Source organism: Penicillium lagena (genome assembly GCF_028827675.1).
Source record: "Penicillium lagena strain IBT 129212 chromosome Unknown utg000002l_segment0_segment0, whole genome shotgun sequence".
Classification (NCBI taxonomy): domain Eukaryota; kingdom Fungi; phylum Ascomycota; class Eurotiomycetes; order Eurotiales; family Aspergillaceae; genus Penicillium; species Penicillium lagena.
In genome coordinates this window covers 1,316,483-1,335,662 of record NW_026623223.1, presented here as the reverse complement: position 1 = coordinate 1,335,662, position 19,180 = coordinate 1,316,483, and the positions used below count along the sequence as shown (strand labels likewise).

The window sequence follows — 19,180 nt, the reverse complement described above, 5'->3', positions numbered from 1 at the left end:
AGTCAACCGTTCACCACCATGGCCGACAGCGATGCCATAGCCGGCGCGACCATCGAGCTCCTAGAGGCGCGTCTCCGCCGCCTGTCCTACCTTCTCACCGGCGCCAGCGATTACACGGGCGTTCCCACCACCCCGGACCGACCAGACTCGCTCGACGAGACGGTCTCCCGCCGCGTCGCCCGCCTGGACCGCGAGCTCGAGAAACTTAGCAGAAGCGTTCCTGCTGTGCGCGACGTGCTCCAACTCCGTATGTTTCCGTTCCCCCCCGGATCTATACTCCCACTAACAGCCCGGCACAGACTCCCGCTTCCCAGACCTCTTCCAATCCACCACCTCCTCATCATCCTCTCAAGAAATTCCGGAAGGCCTATCACCCCAAACCCTAACATCAATCATCCTTTCTTACGCAACCGCCTTCCCCGAAACCGCCTCGCGGCTCACATCGCTCAACGACCTCCCCATCCCAGACGCAGAGAGCTCCGCTTCACTCATCGCGCTGCAGCCGCAGCTCGACCGACTCGCGCACACGCAGGTGGAGCAGGCGGCCTCTATCTCGGAGCTAAGGGTACGAACTGCGCGCGTGCTGCAGCGCTGGTATGAGGTTGGGGTTGTGGGGAGTGGTGAGTGTTGGGCGGAGTGGGAGGGTAGGCTTGAAGAGGTTGAGAGGGAGGTTAGGAGGAGGGAGGTTGTTAGGGAGGGTAGGGAGAATGAGGTTTAGATTGATTCTTGCTGTTTGTTTGTCGGCCTGTCGGTCTGACCGTGTTTTTTTTCTTGGGACATGTACATACACATGCGCGATGGTGTTGGTGGCGTGTTTTTTTGGCTGGCTAGTCTGCGCCTCGGCACTAATTCAGTTGCCATTGCATCGCACGCAGCCTTGTCGAGGTTGGATGTTGTCCTGATGATTATTATTATCTTTTCCAGTCGCATTCCGGGTGAAGTCATGGAATGTCTTGACGTTTTCGTGTCCGGCGCATGGTCATGTTACTATGTATACTTACGATTGGCTGATTTTTTCACTGTGGTTCAACTATACGAAGTCCATTAACTTATGCCGTTACATCGACGGTAGTACGTCGGAGTGGAGCTCGTTCGCAATAACAATTCGGCGTGCCCAGGTGGCTCGTGTGCCATCGGACTAACGTTTTAGCCTCGATATTAATAGATCGGGCCACTGGAGAGAAGAATTCCACCGGATGGAATCGAGTAGGCTCAGGAGATTCCTATCTGGTAGATCGTAATGGAGCGATAACTATCATCGTAATCATCTATAATCATCATCACTATGCGAATCGTCTCAGTCGACTTTCGCCTTGGCCTAAGTATACCACGCCCCTGGAATGTGATTGGGGCCGGATCCACCCGTGCCTGGGCCTTACCGTCCTCCTTTTCGGTTTCCGCCTTGTTGGCTTTTCTCTCTCTCTCTTCTCTCTCCCCTTCTCCTTCATCAATATTATCTATTATTCGCTCCTTTCGCTCATTTTCTTTCTTGCCCAGCCTGGTGCTGCGAACTGTCTTCTCTGGTAAGTCTCACTCACAAATCTGGGGTAATCTTCCTTGTTCTTCCCCCTCCCCCCTGCGTCTCCTATTACGCCCCCTCTTCTGAGCCTCTCTTTCGCTTCTCTCCACGGGGCCGCGACCGCGGTTCCTGGACCCCACGACTACTTTTTTTCGACTTTTTTTTTCTTTTCGACTGACATTTTCATCAAGCTACGTACTCTCCTTAAAAAACCCTGTCGCCATCGAACTCCCAGCCAATTCATCTGGGGGATCACTGTCTTTCTATATCACCTGCCCCCGACTCGTCTGCAGACTTCCCAGCGACATCGAGCCGGCCCTCATCCGTCCACCCCCCTTGTGTGAACCTCGTTCATGGTGACATATACCGAAAAGTCTCCTCCCAATCCCTCAAGCAAAATGGCCGGATTCCGCCCGAGCAATATCCTCGGTGATCCGTTCGCTCTCGCGACCATCTCCATCTCCATCCTGGCATGGCTCATCGCCTTCGTCTCGTCCATCATCGGTGATCTCAACGTCCCCAATTACCCTAACTACTCATGGTGGGCAAACTCGTACATGTTCTGCCTGATCATCGGGTTGACCATCGTGTTTGGAACGGATACGGCTCATATCTACGGCGTTGCTGTATGTCTTGACTGGACCTCCCTCCCAATTGTTGTGATTGGTATAACTAAACGGGTCTAGATTGTCGGTTATCTATCGTGCGGCCTCGTCCTGACCTCGGTGAGCGCCAACAATTTGGTCTATGGCAGCGCGGGGTCGTGGCAAGCCGCTGGAGCTGGGTTCATTCTCCTCTCCATGGTGATCATCGTGTGGATCTTCTACTTCGGCTCAACCCCCCAGGCTTCGCACCGTGGCTTCATCGACTCCTTCGCCCTGAACAAGGAACATCCGGGCTCCTATCGCGACAGCCGCCCAATGTCCGTTCCGTTCACTGGCCGCCCAGAGACCATGGCCACCAACAACACTCCCCAGATGTATACATCCGCCCAGCTGAGCGGCTTCGAGACTTCGTCGCCCATGTCTGGTTACCCCGGCGGCCCGCCCGGCGCCGAGCAACGCGATTCGACTCTAACTCGCTTCGGCGCAACCAGCGCCAGCCCAGGGCCCAACGCGACCGCCCCAGATGTCGGCAGCGAAGTACCCCAGCCCACCGACTACCCTTACCGCGCCAAGGCCATCTACTCGTACGATGCCAACCCGGAGGACGCCAACGAGATCAGCTTCGGCAAGCACGAGATTCTCGAAGTATCCGACGTGAGCGGCCGATGGTGGCAGGCCAGGAAATCCAACGGAGACACCGGCATCGCACCCTCGAACTACCTGATCCTCCTGTGATCGTGCTAGTTCGTCGTGTTCTTGATGTCCGCTCTATCCCCCCTTCATTTCGGGGCTCCCTACTCTCTGTCGCAAAATCGATTCCTCATCTCCCCTTGATACCCTTTGGAATCTGATCTCGATGTATGTGTGTGTTGTTGTCTCCCCTATTTTAACGTGACGTCTTGATGGCCTCCCTTGTTCTTGTTGTCATACACGGTCCCTTTCTCCGCCTCCATCTCTATCTCTTTGACTTTTGGAACGTATTTAGTTTGGATGGAATTAGTATTTATTGTCCTCTCAAGCGGGTGCCTTACCCGCGGTTTCTCTTTGATGTGTTTCTGCGTGCTGGTTCAGTTTTCGTTCTTTATTGTTGGGATTCGCCTCGAAACCCCTGAGTACGTGAATGCTACATGGACAGAAAAATCTTACATATCTCAGGATTGGATCTGCTGTCTCTGCGCTGCGTATCATTTGAGTGTTGTAGTTGGTTACTGAGGGCTTCTTTCCGTCAAGTGGAGCGAGTGCCCGATTCTAGACCGTTGTGAAGAGATTTCGTTTCCTTGTCTCGCCCGCAAAGGGCCTTTGGCGGAGTTCCACATTCATCATTCCACTCCACTTGTACCGCTGCCGATCTGCATAGCATGTGCCATCTCAAGAGATCTGATTATGTATATGCAGGTATGTACATACTATACATACCTGAACCACGTGCGGGATATGTGTCGGAGAATTTATTTTATTTCATACTTCATACTCCAAACCCAAGCCCAATTCCCACACATCCAATAATCCTCATAGATTAGTCTCAGAAGTATCCTATCCATATCAGAGAGATCGCTATCTTTCTGTAGGATAAGTTCAGGTTTTAGTATACGTCCATTACTGTACCCAGATATAGTATCGTAGAAATCTACCGATTGAATGGATCAAAAAGATACATCGCGAAGCACCGTAAAAAACTCGGCATAGTTGACAGACTTATTACATATAGCTGGAACGCTTGTTTCCTCGACCCTGGCAATGTTATTTACGTCTGCGCCGGCTTAATTGCCTTCACAAACTTCGCTGTCACACCCTGTATATATTTGTCTTCCATCAACTTTTGAATAATGGGCTGCGCGTTATGTTCATGGAAGGCTTTTTGCCCGGTGTACCGCTCAAAGAAATGAAAAATCGTCGGATCATCCCCATCTCTGGCAAGGCAGTAATAGATTATGCCCGGTTCGGCCTCGGAGAGTCGGGTGGTCTTGGCGTAGACGGCTTCTAACGCGTCTGCGTGCTCCGGGTAGGCATAGACTGTGCCGAAGATGCAAAATTCGTCGTCAGGTAGCGAGGGAAGTTCGGTTAAGAAGTCTTCTTCCGGTACGCGTTGAGGAGGCATCTTGTCCGGTAGTTCTAATTAGGGTTTCGTAGGAAGCGAAAGTATGTAAACTGACTGCCTGAGGGTTGATCTGTCGATCTCTTGGGTTTGTCAGAGAGAGATAGGCGGGGAAAAGAAAGAGGGTGAGGGGGGAATGGACAGTTGGCCAAATCCACTATGCTCTCTAACTGTTTGATTGGTTTGGTCTGCATTAACAAGCGAGAGTTCTACTAGCCACCATGGACTTCTCTATACTAACCAACGTGGGAGTAAAATGGGCGGGTAATTTTCGCCTAAATAAAAGGTCAGTGCGTTCGGGTTTTGCGGGCGTGCCACATGGATCTCCAGCACAGACAAGGTCCTGGATGCCTAAAGCGGAAATAGAGCCCGACTCTTAGTTCAAACGACATACCCGACAGCCTCAACAGATGTCGCGTGGACGATCAAAAAGACCCGCGAGACTCGCTAACGCATGTCCTGATCAAGCAATCCAGCCCATCTTCTGTGGCGACACGGGGCCACAAAGAGATGACGGACGGCGATATCTCCTAGATCCAATGATAGCCTGAACTCGAGTTGCTTGGGGGCTGAATGATACTCCGCTTGCCTGCATTCGGCGCTGTCATTAATATATGGGACAGTAACTCCGACGACACTTCCTTCTTCTCGCATATCTCGCCGGAGCCACCACGTCCAGACTTTTCTACCATCACAAACTCACTGCCGTCTTTAATATGGGTGCTCTTGCTATCGATGGCAACGACAGCCCCTTGCCTCAGCTGTTTGCCAACGATGGTCCATTGGCACCAGAGAGTGTAACCCGTCTGAAACCGTCCTCGCCAGACGAACCGGTCGAGGACCTCCTAGCTCGTCTACACAGAGATGGCTACCTGTTTCTCAAACAGCTTCTGCCCCGAGCCGACGTGCTGAAGGCACGAGAGGAGTATTTCAAGTTCCTGTCTCCCACTGGCGTCCTCAAACCAGGTTCCGCGCCTGTCGATGGCATCTATGATAGCTCAAAGGACACCTCTGCCTTTCCCGGCATAGGCGCTGGCTCCACCGGACAGAACTCTCGCCCCGACGCTGAGCAGGCCCAGCTATTCGTAGATCTGGCAATCGATGCACATCGCAAGGAGTGGTACACGGAGACCTTTTGCCGGAACCCTGTTCTGACAGCGTTCATTGCCCGCCTGACTGGCTGGGGCGACAAGACGTTGCTCTTCCGGCGCAGCCTGCTGCGCAACAATATCCCCGGCACGAAGGCCATCGGTGTGCACTATGACCAGATCTTCCTGCGCTGGGGTGACCTGTCGAACCTGACGGCGTGGTGTCCGATGGGGGACATCAGCATCGATGGCGGGGGGCTGATCTACCTGGAGGGCAGCCAGGAGCTGGGCGAGCAGCTTGAGAAGGACTTTTTGGAGAGAGCTAGGAAGGAAGGCTTCTCGGAGACGGAGACTAAGAATGCGTTCAACCGCAACATGCTGTCCAACGGACTGCTTTCCAACAATCCGGCTGAGTTTGGGCAGAAATATGGAAAGCGGTGGATGGCGTCCGACTACGAGGCTGGAGACGTGGTACTCCATTTACCTTATATGGTGAGTCTCGGCAGCAGAGCAGCCAGCTGGAGTGAGCAGCACTGACATTTGGCAGCTCCATGCATCGACCATCAACTATAGCCCCGAGAATGTCATCAGACTGGCAACCGATATCCGATTCTGCGACAGCTCCAGACCCTATGATAAGAGGTGGTGTAACTTTTTTGATGTGAAGTGAGTGATTTCCAAGGCATCCTTGCGCACAGATTGTATGCTTCCAGTTTCGCTAACAGCTGTTAACTAGCGACGGTGTATGATCACGCTTCAGATCGGGTCCAGATAGAGAATGATCTTCAAATGTTTAGACGTAATCTCATTCAAACCTAAGGGTATTCTATTTCAACCAGCATCGTTCCAAACCTGCGTCAGTGTTCTCGCAATAGAAGCCGTAGGCCACCCTCGCTTATCTTCTGTGAACTCCAGCAAAAAGCACAGCCGCTCCCGATCCCTGTGGTCATCAAAACAGTCACCACACAGAGCAATCGCCATGCAGGCAATCAAGATGGCCGCAGGGCTCGATGGGTTGGACAAGCCCACACCACACATGACCCTGACGCGCTGCCGTGCCATCTCCCTTACGGTCTGCATCGCAATGCGATGCGCAGGGTCGTTCCTATCGAGCACGATCCGGGCGAGAGAGAAGAACTGCGCCGCTATGATTTGGTCTTCAGTGGCGTAGCGAATGTCCGGGAAATCGCTGCCTCCGTCTCTGTAGAAGAATGGCTGCGGGACGCTGTCGGAAGCTCGACGGATAGACTCGAGAAGATCATGATGCAGTGATCGAGGGCCGTCTCCGTATGCGAACAGAATTGCCTCTGCGCAGTGGAGGGTCGCTGAACAGGCCAGGGAATATTTGTCGCCGGGCTGGACAGCCTGCATTTTGCGAAAGAGTTGCAGGTCCAGACGGATGGGTCGGCGGTCTCTCAGTGACATGTAAATCTCTTGTCGAAGACAGGCCCAGTACGCTGCCTGGCGCAACCCCGAGTCCATGCCAAGGCGCTCCTGCGCGCGGGCTAGTGACTGGGCGCCGAGAAGATGGCCCTGTGGGTCTGCCCCCATGATAGGCACGTCTATCTCTTCCAGGAGCCGTAGAATGACTACGATAATGAGCAGCGTTTCGTCAAAAACAGACGGGCCGTCGTTGAGTGCGGGTATCAGAGTCCGCAGGCAGTCATCATAGTGCCGGTCCGCGACTGTGGGATCGAAGTTGCTGATGCGGCTGAGATGGCGAGCGGACAGGGCGAAGACAGCGCTCAGGAGAGTGCTGCATGTGCGGACGCGCTGGGGCACGACGGTTGCGAAGTGGCGCTCCTTGTCACAGAAGTCAAACTAGCAGGGGCAAATTATTAAGGACGTCGACTAGGGCATCTCGCGGGCTCACTTACAAATAATGATACCTGGTTGATGAAGTGCTGTAGAAGAGTCGCCTCTTCGGGGTCTTGCAATGGCCAGGTTGGCGGGTCTAGGTAAATGCGTCTCACGGGCGTTGGCAGATGGGTACCGGCGTCTACGATGGTTACATCTTCCCGGATAGACTGAGCTGCCTGAAAGCCAGATTGCACATTTCCTCCAGACGGGTAGACAGGTGGGTCCCACGAAGCAGGTTTGGTCTGAGCTCGGGATGTAGATACTAGGATCGAGGATGGCGAGGCAGAAAGGGAAGACGGGGAAGAAGAGGCCAGGTTCTCCCCAGCTGGAGTCGACCAGGCGGCTTCATGTGCTGGGAATGTTGGGGTTGCAGTCGTGTTCATATGCCCATCCTTTTCTCCTTGGCCAGTACTGGCGGAATCGGGACTGGACTCGGCACCAAATGGCTCTGCGACGTTGACGAAATTAACCACTCCTAGTATGGTGTCAGCCGACGACCGTTGAGAGAAAGTTTGGCACACACCCTTTGCAGGCAGAGGCAGCCATGTCTGGCTGGACGAGAATGAGCGCTCTTCCCCATGGCGAGAAACCTTGTAGAACTGGCGGGGCGGCTCGCGCACGCAGTCACGCCCGGCTCGGACACATCGGCCACAGCGAGGAAGCCGTCCGTCGCCTGGTACAGAGTATATCAGCCAGGGCCTTGCTTGGAGAGCACAGTCATTACACAAAGGTGCTGCTAAGGACCCTACATTTGTAATGGCATCGCCGACATGTCGTGCTGTTTAGACAGTCAGAGCCGCATCCTATTCCATGCTGCTGCGCTAGGAGCTCACCAACTCATCGTTAGCGAATGGGGTAATGCCGCATATTGATCGTCGTCACAAATCCACCGCGAAGAAGCGATACGATAAACACAGTCGGGGCGAGCTGCCGTTTTAAACACAATTTTCTCCGGCTTTTCCCCGCGTTGTGGGATTGTGTGGAGTATGTGGGGTAGTTGTACATGAGCATTTGGAAGGATGAAACATGCCGAGGATACGAAGTGTCTCTTGGATCCGAACACAGCCAAGCATTGACAACTTGGACATATCGTTGGGTTCAGTGGATTGTCTGGGTAAGTTCAAAGTCTGTCGCCGGAATTGCCCACAAGCACAGATGCAGAGAAATGTCTGCTAATGGAGACAGAGGAGGGAACATAGACTCTGGCTAGTTGCTGGGATCCAAAATAGCATGATTCGTACCACCTGGTGAAAGAAAACTAATTCACATGAGATGTACAATTTCATATTGTTGGTGCTATACTAGAAGCTACATCAAACTCGCGACTGCTTAGAGCTCGTCTTTTTTCCCGTCAACCTGCTGCCTCAAGCGCAGCATCACCACGCCGTGGGCCTTGGCATGCACCGTGACCTTACCGCCAGGTTTCACGGCTCCGATATGGGTGCCCATCAGCGCTGTGCTATTCGACGGCGGCGTCTGCGCGTAGACCTCTCTGGGCGAGCCACCGTGAGCAGTCATGTTAAACGGGATTGTAGCGTTGCCGGCAATGATGCCCGCAGCCCTGGCGTTCGACATGCGGTCCCCCCACAGGTCGTAAATGTCCCACGCCTCCTGGATCTGCGGCGCCGTGCCACCCACGCCGCTCTCCCAGAAGATCTCCTTGAGCGTGGCGTTCATCTCGCGATCCTTCGCGCCCGCGTTAAGGAACAGCACCAGCTGGTCGCCACCTGATAGAGGGCCCGTGAAGAGCTGGATCTCGCCCTGGCCGAAGACGTCGGTGTCGTCGACGAAGTAGCGCCAGCGACGGGTCGCGGATGAGCCGGCCGAATCCTGCGAGACGGCTAGCACAGCCGTGTTCTGCAGGATGGATAGCGTACGGGTGTCAATCTTGGCGAAGACGTTGGTCATGATCATGGGCGACTTCATGGCAGCCCAAAGGGAGAAGTGCGTGATGTACTCCTCGTCCGTCATTGCACCATTACCAACCTCTGTTATACGAGATGTTAGCTTCCAAGTTTCCTTCCGAAGGGGTAGAAATTGCGACTGCGAAACTTACGGAGGAGATCCAAATCATTCCAAGCCCCGGGGAAGGCCTTGGAGGGGAAGTAAACGACCTTGTTCAGGACGTTCATCAAGGAGCAGTAAAAGCCAGGAACCTTGCAGTCCAGGCCCTCCTTCTCGACGCAGGGGCACTGCGGGTCGTCCCGGTCAAAGGTGTCTATCAGGTCGCCAGCGATACGCCATGAGTTGGCAATGGTAGGACCAAAGAGCCACGGCCCGTCAACGCCCCAGTTGCACATGCTGTACAGTATGGGCCGGCCAGTCTTGTTGAGGGCCATGCTCATGGCGTTGTAGCGGTCAAAAGACAGCTTCTCGGTGCCTTCCTGGCCCTCGTTGAAGCAGTTGTCGTACTTGAGGTAGTCGATGCCCCATTCGGCCCAAACAGCGGCGTCCTTGTCCTCGTATCCAAGAGAGCCGGCGTAGCGCGCGCAGGTTAGGGTGCCGGCGCTGGAGTAGATGCCAATCTTCATGCCCAGGTCGTGGATCTGGTCTGCGAGGCCTTTGATGCCGTCGGGGAACTTGGTCATGTTAGGCTGTAAGTAGCCCGTGGAATTACGGCCATCGGACCAGCAGTCGTCGAGGATGATATATTCGTAGCCAATGTCCTTGAAGCCGTACTTGACGATCTGTCGGGCCGTGTCCATGATGACACTGGCGTCAAGATCGCAGCCAAAGGAGCTCCAGGTGTTCTATATTGGGCAGTGTTAGTCCAGTCTCTCATAGAACGGTCAATTATCGTGGTCAAGATGTCAAGACATACCCATCCCATTTGGGGAGTGATGGCGAGGCCATTGTCTGATGCAGAGACAGTCCCAATGTTGAGAACAGCAGCCAAAACGGCCGCACCGAGTTCCAATCGCACCATGCTGGAGTAACAGTCCGTGTAATGGCCTGTAGCTTGTTTGATCCCTATTCTGGTATCGAAATTGACACGGAAAGCAGCTCTTGAACGCAAGGCAAGGGGCGATCGGCAACACACGAAAAGAGCGACCTCCCTCACATATTAATAGGCGCGCCGCCAGATACCCAGAACAGCTCAACAGCAGTGAGTCCCGCAGCTGATGCCACTAGGGGCGTTGATTGTTCGCAAAGTATCGTTAGTCGGAAGAATTTTTGGTGCTCTAGGCATCTCGTACCTGCCTACCTTGGCCTCCCCGCACGCCGAGTCGGCCCCATATTCCCATTTAGAGAAAATTGCGGGGAAGTAGATATGTACTCAATCTCCGGCCTGGAGGATTAGGAAATTGACTACAGTTCTTTAATCGGCTTTCATCGGCCAAGGCGGCTATTTTCCTCGCCTGAAGCGGTAACTGGCTACGACTCCCTGAGGACTTAACAGGCAGCATACAGCATTGATGCATCCCATTCGAGGTAATCCCTAGTTAATACCGCTCGGTCGGACTCAATTGGGCTGGAGGGGATGAAGCAAAATCTGAGGCATCCGGGGCTTAGCGAGGTATATGAGGGCCGCGTCCTGCCCCAGTGAAATCAGCACTTCATAGTTCCCGGGCGATCTGAGTCAAACTTCTGGGGTCTTCTGTACTTCAAGTGACAAGCAGTTATCATTTATATCAGGTCAGTTCTTTAGCACCGCCAAGATGAAGCCCATTGGCAACATCTACGCCATCGCCGCCGTCGCGATTGTTGGCGGTGGCCTGTTTGGTTTTGACATCTCCTCCATGTCTGCCATGTAAGTCCTCAGCAGCAGGTAATGGTTGTCCTCCTCTCGATACGATATTGACCATCCCGCCCCTCCAGAATCTCCACGCAGCAATTTCTCTGCTACTTCAACCAGTCCCCCGAGACGTATGATCCGACCAAGGACGTCCAGCAGTGCGCTGGCCCCAGGCCGGATGTCCAGGGCGGCATCGTTGCATCCATGGCTGGGGGCTCGTTCCTCGGCGCCATCATCTCTGGTCACCTGTCTGACATCTTCGGCCGCAAGACGTCAATTCAGATTGGTTCCGTCATCTGGTAGGCTCGTGGTGCCTCTTCTACCTTGTTCATGTGCTAACCACCGGCTCAGGTGTGTCGGATCCATCCTGGTCTGCGCCGCCCAGAACATCCCCATGCTCATCGTCGGCCGCATCATCAACGGCCTCTCTGTCGGCATCTGCTCCGCCCAGGTCCCCGTCTACATCACCGAGATTGCACCTCCCACCAAGCGTGGTCGCCTCGTCGGCGCGCAGCAGTGGGCCATAACCTGGGGCATTCTCATCATGTACTACATCTCTTACGGGTGCTCCTTCATTGGAGTCCATGAGCACCCACCCTCGCCCACCGCGTTCAGGATCCCCTGGGGCCTGCAGATGATCCCCGCCATCTTCCTGTTCTTTGCCATGTTCCTGCTTCCCGAGTCGCCGCGCTGGCTGGCGAAGAAGGACAGGTGGGAAGAGGCGGAGGAAGTTATTGCTCTGGTGCATGCCAAGGGCGATAGGACACACCCTTTCGTCGTCTCAGAGATGCAAGAGATCAAAGACTTCTGTCAGTTTGAGAGGGAGAACGCCGATGTGACCTGGCTAGAACTAGTGAAGCCCAATATGATCTGGCGGACACATATTGCCGTCTTCACCCAGTTCTGGTCTCAGCTGACCGGCATGAACGTCATCATGTACTATGTCACCTACGTTTTTGCCATGGTAAGGTGCCTTCCAGTCAAGTCGCGACCTCCGACGACGCGCTTTGTGCTAACCATTTTTCTCTAGGCCGGCCTCTCTGGAAACGCCGGGCTCATTGCATCATCAATCAATTATGTGATCAATGTCTGCATGACAGTTCCAGCTCTCCTGCTCATTGACCGCATTGGCCGGCGCCCTGCTCTTGTTGGTGGCGCAATATCCCTGTCCATCTGGTGGTATGCCACGGCCGGTATTCTCGCTACCTATGGCCATCCTGCCCCGCCAGGCGGACTGAACCACGTCTCTGCCGAGTCGTGGGTCATCTCTGGGCACGCGTCTAAGGCCGTCATTGCCGCATCGTATCTCATTGTAGCTTCATTTGCTCCGACCTGGGGCCCGGTGTCGTGGACATACCCGCCCGAGCTGTTCCCTCTTCGCCTTCGTGCCAAGGGTGTGTCCGTCTCCACTGCCGCCTGCTGGGCCATGAATTTTGCGCTTGGATACTTCACCCCGCCAGCGTTCGTCAATATTGCTTGGAAAACTTACCTTGGTCAGTGCAATGCCCCCTACTTGCTCCCGCTTCGGAGCCCTGCCTAACGTTCATTTTTTTGTAGTTTTTGGTGTCTTTTGCACTGTCATGGCAATTCACTCTTTCCTGTGCTTTCCTGAGACAGCCGGAAAGCCACTGGAAGAGGTCGAGGAAATTTTTGCTCTCAACACTCCAGCCTGGAAGACAAAGGGCGGCTTTGCTCAAGGGCGAGAGATGGAGAAGGGTGAGCGAGCTACTGAGAAGCAGCTACAGTTTGCGCTGCACAAGGAGGACGCGTAGGTCTGGAGCGATGTTTTTTCGAGCCATGAATTTCCTCTCTTGAGTCTGGTGCATCAGGGCTTAGGATTCGGCTTGGATATCTGCCGTGCATCTGCACGTCTCCTTTCCGGGATTGCTTCGCTAATTCTCTCTGCCCTTCTTACCAAGAAACCGCGAAGAATAACTACATGCCCGGGGTTCAGTAATCGTAATATTTGTAGCATTACGCAAAATAGAGCTCGCGAATAAACTGAAGAGAATAGGATGATGAAGCTTATCATCATCAGTTACTTCTCCGAATATGTGTTTTCCCGTAAGCCATCAAAACAAGAAGAATTTGATGAAGACATGAAAATAGAGTCATTTTCCAAAAGAAGACGCAAGCCGCGAAAGGTATTCGCCATTTCAAGGAAGCAAGAATCAAGCAGCTGGGAAGTGTTTGTATCCTATGTCCTTGACAAAAGTCTGTTGCCAAGGACCCTGGAATTTGTGCTCAGCGAGCTCAGCATAGAATTTTCCATGTGCCTCTCCATTAATCTCAGAGTATGCGGGAGCCCCATCAGCCTTCCGCTCATCGGCATAATAGAATCTTCCCTTTGTCAGTTTCAAAACCGTTTTAGTCGAACAAAGAAGTGCTTACTTAAAGCCTCTATTAGAGTACGCGGAAGCAGCAGAGCGGATAATGTGAGCCGTTGCAGATTTACCCACACCAAGATCCAGAAGGTTTGCAATTGTGGTCGAGTTGAGTATGTTACCAGTGTAGATAAATGTCTTGGACTCAGAGCTAGGAAGTTGCTCGAAACCTAAAGCTGCCTGTTGAGCAGCGACAAACGCACTGGTCGTGTTGATATGGAAGTCTCGACTGAAATCAGCCAAGGGAAGAGACAGAGGGTTCTCTGGATCGTTTCGAGTCGCGGCAGCAGCTTCAAGGGTGTTAGCGGGATTTCAGGAAAGGGCTTCTTCCATAAGGAACATGCTTACCATTGTAAACAACAACACTTGGCAGACCGAGCGAAGCTTTGACTTTCGAAAAGACGCCTCTCACTGAATGAGGATCCGATAGGTCGGTGGGAATGTGGACTTGGTCCGCGCTGCTTTCTTCTTCTTTGCGGCTTCTAGATGCAATGGCAACTTTGTAGCCCTTTGTAGCAAAGACCCGAGCCACATGCTGCCCAACATTGGGACCCGATCCGAGAATGAGAATTACCGGAGATGTGCTAGTCATATTTGAATTGTATGAATTGATGAGACAGAGCGACCATTGAGGAAGACATACGAGAATTTATATGTTTACTTCAATAATCAGACAGCAGTTCTATCTGTATTATCAATCGGCGTGTTTGCTTATTTTGAGCTGTTTGCGTGAACTTTATCATGATCTACCTTTAAGCTGGCCCACACTGCTCTGGGGGGGATGTCTCCGAGCAAGTTGTTTTGTTTGCAACATAGTTTGTGCTGTTTGTTTTGATAAAGACCAATCAAGTCGATGATGAGTCGTAAGAGATGATTAATCTCATCTTTCCCGAACACCGAGGCTTGGTAATCGTTCCCGTTAATGGAATGTCTCGCGTTTTTCCATTCCGAAAGTGACTTATGGCGGAAACGTCACGTAGAGGTGTGTTTTGCTTCATATATAGCTCTACAGTCGCGACCGTTATTGCCTTCCATGTCCGAAACACCGAGATGCTCTTTCAAACCCTAATCACATGATGCGATAAACCTAACGTGAACTGTTCACGTCTGTAGAACCACGCGTCTTAGTATGTATGCGTGTAATCAAGTTTACTGTCCCCATCGAGCCCCGTGGGTTATGAAAGACAAAGTAGTTCACGAGCATGAGCTCCGACTCCGTTCCTTTTATTCACAAACTCGATGTCTTGAGTGTTCAGAAGCTGACTTGTTTGAATGTCCTTTGGGCGAAACTCTGGATAATAGGATCTCCGAGTTCATTGCTAAAACACCTACCCACTGAGATAATGCCACTGTCTTAGTTTATCGGGAAAAAAAATTCTTTTTGCCTTTCATTGTACTTCTTAGTTACCAGTGTATCTTTGTATAATTTTGTATTGAGGTGTACAAGCTATTCCGAAGATAGTTTAGTAATTAATACTCAGCGCGTCTTGGATGTGACCCCAGAAAACACGCTAAAACCTCCAAGTTCACTCGGATAGGGGATACGGCCTTACTATAAATCTGTCTCTATTACTTACCACGTGATATTAAAATCTGACAGGGTTGTTACCCCTTTTTCCTTAAGTATAAATAGGCAGGATCATTCGTACTAGTGACCACTTCTGTTTAAAACTTTATACCTCCCCACTTTTTGGACCCGTTTATTTCCTCCTTACGCTCGCTACCATGAAGATCACTCCTTTGTGGGTCTCAATCGCCCTATTAGTTCCACGGGCTCTAGCAGTCCCCACTGAATCCATAGCGATATCTGCTACGTCCACTACCTCTACTGCCGCGACACCAAGCTGTACATCTTCCCTCATCACCAGTCTCTGCCGCTACCCAGAACCTGGCCCAGACTTTGCCGTCGCCATCGACAGCGGGGTCTCCTGCTGGGACTACTGTAACGCCCACCCTCCCTGCAGCTTTGTTATCTTCGCTGCCGGCAACCCTAACACGGGCACCGGCACGTGCTGGCTGTACCCGGGTGAAACTTTCGATGCGAGCAAGGGTAATTCGAATTGCGCCAATCCCTGGCTGTCCGTTTACAGCCAACCCGTGTGTGCTGGCGGGAGCGCAACCACCACTGCTGGTGCCTGCGCCGCCACCGCGACTCCCTCTGCTATTGCCTCGGTCTGCGGGTACCCGCAGCCGCCTGGTGACTGCTTTAACGACTGTACTGCTAGTACGGGTGCACCGGACTGCTTGAGTCAATGTGCAAAGGCCGATACCTGCAGCTATGTCGTCTTTAATCCGCACAATCCAAGCCACTCGCCGTATGCCTCGGGCAGTTGCTGGATCTACCCGAACGGCACATTTAACGCTGGGTCTGCGACCACTTGTAGTGGCGCTCCCGAACAGTTTGTGTATAAAAACTTGTGTCCCAAGCCATCAACTTCATCGTCCTCCCTTTTATCATCTCCTACGGAACAATCTAATGCCACTGGAACTGCAGGCACTACTCCAGGCTCAACCACTGGCGCTGCTACGGGCTCTAATGGCACTGGAACCGCAGGCACTAGTACGGGCTCAACTACCAGCAGCAAGAATTCTGCGCCTACCGGCTCCTCGCTTACCGATCCATTGGCTATAGGCGTGGCTATGTTAATATGGCAGGCCCTTTAATAATATTCCTGTATGTATTGGTTGTTTGCTGAGCTAAACAAGTTATTGGAAACGATATATTATAGATTAATGGACTTCGTATGAAGTCACTTCTCCTTGTGTATCTCTCGCTATTGTAGAGGCTATGTTAGGTTTCATTGCGATCCGTTGCTATCTGCATATTGGCTAAGCATCTCCGTCTTGAAAAACGATACATTTCAGAGGAAATCAAACGACGTCTTATTATGTTTCCATGAGTACTGACAAAGGGTCCATATCTTTGAATACTGTAACTTTGAATCAATATTCAAGGGTTCTGAAGAACACCATCGTTGCAGTGTGCACTGACTATACATTCTGAGGCCTACGTAGAGTACACAGTCACACTGATAGTGGAAAAAATCAATTTACCAGGAACGCCGAACCATATAGGCGTAAAATAAAAGCAATACAAATACAGTCTATTCAATTTGCTGCATTAACTCAGGAAAGGTCCAGGAGACCATCTTAGGTGGCTCGCTTGTGAATTAAGTTATCTATAACGAAAATAAAACCCTAGTAGATCAGGCACCAAGGATGGGAAGGTCGGTGTTGCTTGGGAGCAAAGCCGATCCTACTTTTGGACCAAATTATTTCCATCCAACGACTATATTTGACGCCAAGCCGGGAATGCTTTTCTGCCAGGAAGAGATATTTGGCCCCGTGGCGTTTCTGATCTCGTTTTCAACACAACAGGAAGTTTTTCATCTTGCAAGTAACATGGACTCGGGACTGGCAGGCTATATTTACATGGAGAACATGACACGCTTATGGAATGTTTCTGAAGCACTCCAGGTAGGTATGATTGGATGCTGTTTCGGACTCATTAGTGCCTGTGAACAGCCTTTCAGTGGTGTCAAAGAAAGCGGGATTGGCATTGAGGGATCGAGTCATGCACTTGATGAGTATGTAAATATGAAGAGCATTACTATTGGTGGCATATAACTTGCTTTCTAAATACCGAGTTTTTCAACTATTGCTATGGGTTTTAATTCATATACTCTATAAACTGGCTGAAGTCGTCATGACTTGCTATTAGATAGTATCGTTTTTATGTTAATGGGACTCCTTTCCTCAGTGGCTCTCAATTGGACTATGGCACAGTGTTAGCGACACGTGCTAACGGCCAAACAAGAAACCAAAATGAATACTCCGACGACAGGTTCTAACAAAAGCCGGAAACAATGATCGCCGATTGGACAGATGTAGTTGTGCCGACATATCCGGGGTAAATGGAGAGAGTCCTTCACAAAATGCGGAGTAGGGTCTCAAATAACGCCGGATTTTTCGCGTTTACCCGACCCCGCTCTTGACCAAAGAAGATGATGAGGTTTGAGGTGTAATGCGAAATCTCCCTCTATATATAGACAACAAACCTGTGCGAGCCCTGATTATGATCACCGATAATCATACTAGTACTCGTTCATCTCCGTTTCTTCGCAAACTTGCCAATATGGCCTCCTGGAATCTCAAATCATGTTTCGAACAACTTACTTTTGCTATAGAAACAGCTCTTAACGGTGACAAGGAGTTCAAGGCCGCTACTATCACACAAGATATTAAATTCTCCATTATCGCATCGGACACGAACGAAAATCTCCTCGTGTCTATTCAGTCCGGCGTTGCTCGCATCAAGCTCGATCATTCTACAGTCGCCGAATTCGCCTTGTCAGCAAGATCACAGGATTGGCAAGAATTCTTTGCGCGGGTGCCGAGACCACCCTATCAATCATACTGGGGCATTCTCCGTGTTTTTGGAAATGAATCCGGCGTTGGGATTTCAGGCGATCTTAGTGCATTTAGCAAGAGCGTCAGTGTATGGCGCATTTTCCTTGAAACCGCTCGGGAAATCATGCACAATCAGTCAGCCCTAGCAATTGATCAAGATATCGACGAGGGCATCGTGAAAGAGGATAGCATCGTGGGAAAGTACCTATGGCTCAAACTTTCTTCTTTTGGTCAAACCAAGATATTTTACGAGTGCGCGGGACATGGACCAAAGCCTATATTGTGGCTACATACAGCTGGTGCTGACTCGCGACAATTCCACGAATTGATGAACAACAAGAGTCTTCAAGAGCGGTACACCATGTATGCTTTCGACATGCCAGCCCACGGCAGGTCATCTCCGGGCTCAAAACAAGTACCGCAAGGTTATACAAACAATGAGGAAATATATATCGAAGTCATACACCAGGTGATTAAAAAGCTGCATCTGACGCAGCCCATTGTTTCTGGTGCTAGCATGGCTGGTCATGTTTGTCTTGCGGTCGCTTTGAGAGCCCAAGAAATGGGGGTAGGTGGCGTTATCCCAGTTGAAGCAGCCGAATATCTGCCTCTTGTACAACCTAATTATGAACTGGGAGGTCACTTCAACGAGTCGATCATCAATCCAGAACGCGTATGTGGGATGACATCACCTACATCAACGAAGGCACGCAAACAACTCATATGGTGGATATACTCATCTCAGGCTGCACGAGTGTTTCAAGGAGATTTGAAATTCTACTTCAAAGGTTGGGATGGCAGAAACCGCCTGGAACACATTGACACATCAAAATGTCCTGTGTATATGCTTACCGGCGAATATGACTACAGCTGCACACCTGAAGCAAGTGCAGCAGCGGCAGCAAAAATTCCGGGTGCTCAATTTGAGAGGATGGATTATATGGGTCATTTCCCGATGACAGAAGACCCAGAGCAATTTTTGGTCTACTTAAACAGGGCTTTAGATTTTATCGAGAAATCTCGAGTTGGCTAGGGATGACAATAAGGTTAATCTGCTCTTCAAATTACAGTGTCAGCGATATTGCCGCCGATTGATGCATTCAAAGCACCGAAACGCCGGTGCAAGCCGTGGCACAAGGATCCGCAAGCTGTGTAGATGGACAAGATCAAATCATTTCTTATAGGTTGGAGGCGCTTTTGCCTTCATTCTTTGCATACCAGTTTGGTATTTACTTATCACACAAATTTTTGAGGCAGCGAACTTCCCGCTTGGTCTTCCTGTTGGAGATATGAGTACGCTGACATTAGGGAGGTCCTAGAATGTAAAGCAGCACGAGGAATGAATGCGGACATCAGGCTTGTGGCCTTTGCGGTCGAGGTATAGTTTCTTATCCTTATCACTGGCGTTCATTATCTATTCCTCGCGTTTCCCTCAATTAATGGCGTTAAAGTGCTGGCTGTACCGTGAAAACGTCAGTCTTTT

The 19,180-nt window shown here is 51.4% G+C and overlaps 10 protein-coding genes across 10 annotated transcripts; 6 read left to right on the top strand and 4 right to left on the bottom strand.

The window, feature by feature from the left end:
* Nucleotides 1-18: 18 nt before the first annotated feature.
* Nucleotides 19-718, top strand: N7510_003288 (putative nuclear distribution protein RO10; the record flags this gene model as incomplete). The annotated part of the gene is made up of 2 exons (XM_056975215.1): nt 19-247; nt 300-718. The coding sequence occupies 2 exons, from the start codon at nt 19-21 to the stop codon at nt 716-718; spliced, it is 648 nt and encodes a 215-aa protein (XP_056835171.1).
* A 1,199-nt stretch (nt 719-1,917) lies between these two features.
* On the top strand, nt 1,918-2,859 carry sho1 (osmosensor SHO1; the record flags this gene model as incomplete). Its single annotated transcript, XM_056975214.1, has 2 exons — nt 1,918-2,145; nt 2,206-2,859. 2 exons carry the CDS (start codon nt 1,918-1,920, stop codon nt 2,857-2,859), a joined length of 882 nt encoding a protein of 293 aa, XP_056835170.1.
* A 1,009-nt stretch (nt 2,860-3,868) lies between these two features.
* On the bottom strand, nt 3,869-4,222 carry N7510_003286 (putative quinol monooxygenase; the record flags this gene model as incomplete). The annotated part of the gene is made up of 1 exon (XM_056975213.1): nt 3,869-4,222. The coding sequence occupies one exon, from the start codon at nt 4,220-4,222 to the stop codon at nt 3,869-3,871; it is 354 nt and encodes a 117-aa protein (XP_056835169.1).
* Nucleotides 4,223-4,935: 713 nt separating this feature from the next.
* N7510_003285 (phytanoyl-CoA dioxygenase family protein) lies at nt 4,936-5,977 on the top strand (the record flags this gene model as incomplete). Its single annotated transcript, XM_056975212.1, has 2 exons — nt 4,936-5,799; nt 5,855-5,977. The coding sequence occupies 2 exons, from the start codon at nt 4,936-4,938 to the stop codon at nt 5,975-5,977; spliced, it is 987 nt and encodes a 328-aa protein (XP_056835168.1).
* Nucleotides 5,978-6,138: 161 nt separating this feature from the next.
* On the bottom strand, nt 6,139-7,939 carry N7510_003284 (arca-like protein; the record flags this gene model as incomplete). The annotated part of the gene is made up of 4 exons (XM_056975211.1): nt 6,139-7,128; nt 7,185-7,642; nt 7,691-7,866; nt 7,917-7,939. The coding sequence occupies 4 exons, from the start codon at nt 7,937-7,939 to the stop codon at nt 6,139-6,141; spliced, it is 1,647 nt and encodes a 548-aa protein (XP_056835167.1).
* A 557-nt stretch (nt 7,940-8,496) lies between these two features.
* Nucleotides 8,497-10,093, bottom strand: N7510_003283 (glycoside hydrolase family 27 protein; the record flags this gene model as incomplete). Its single annotated transcript, XM_056975210.1, has 3 exons — nt 8,497-9,155; nt 9,224-9,917; nt 9,989-10,093. The coding sequence occupies 3 exons, from the start codon at nt 10,091-10,093 to the stop codon at nt 8,497-8,499; spliced, it is 1,458 nt and encodes a 485-aa protein (XP_056835166.1).
* Nucleotides 10,094-10,826: 733 nt separating this feature from the next.
* On the top strand, nt 10,827-12,675 carry N7510_003282 (sugar porter family MFS transporter; the record flags this gene model as incomplete). The annotated part of the gene is made up of 5 exons (XM_056975209.1): nt 10,827-10,918; nt 10,987-11,202; nt 11,255-11,867; nt 11,934-12,396; nt 12,461-12,675. 5 exons carry the CDS (start codon nt 10,827-10,829, stop codon nt 12,673-12,675), a joined length of 1,599 nt encoding a protein of 532 aa, XP_056835165.1.
* Nucleotides 12,676-13,074: 399 nt separating this feature from the next.
* N7510_003281 (uncharacterized protein) lies at nt 13,075-13,879 on the bottom strand (the record flags this gene model as incomplete). The annotated part of the gene is made up of 3 exons (XM_056975208.1): nt 13,075-13,243; nt 13,295-13,577; nt 13,636-13,879. 3 exons carry the CDS (start codon nt 13,877-13,879, stop codon nt 13,075-13,077), a joined length of 696 nt encoding a protein of 231 aa, XP_056835164.1.
* Nucleotides 13,880-15,012: 1,133 nt separating this feature from the next.
* N7510_003280 (uncharacterized protein) lies at nt 15,013-15,951 on the top strand (the record flags this gene model as incomplete). Its single annotated transcript, XM_056975207.1, has 1 exon — nt 15,013-15,951. The coding sequence occupies one exon, from the start codon at nt 15,013-15,015 to the stop codon at nt 15,949-15,951; it is 939 nt and encodes a 312-aa protein (XP_056835163.1).
* Nucleotides 15,952-17,422: 1,471 nt separating this feature from the next.
* Nucleotides 17,423-18,730, top strand: N7510_003279 (alpha/beta fold hydrolase; the record flags this gene model as incomplete). The annotated part of the gene is made up of 1 exon (XM_056975206.1): nt 17,423-18,730. One exon carries the CDS (start codon nt 17,423-17,425, stop codon nt 18,728-18,730), a length of 1,308 nt encoding a protein of 435 aa, XP_056835162.1.
* Nucleotides 18,731-19,180: the final 450 nt, after the last annotated feature.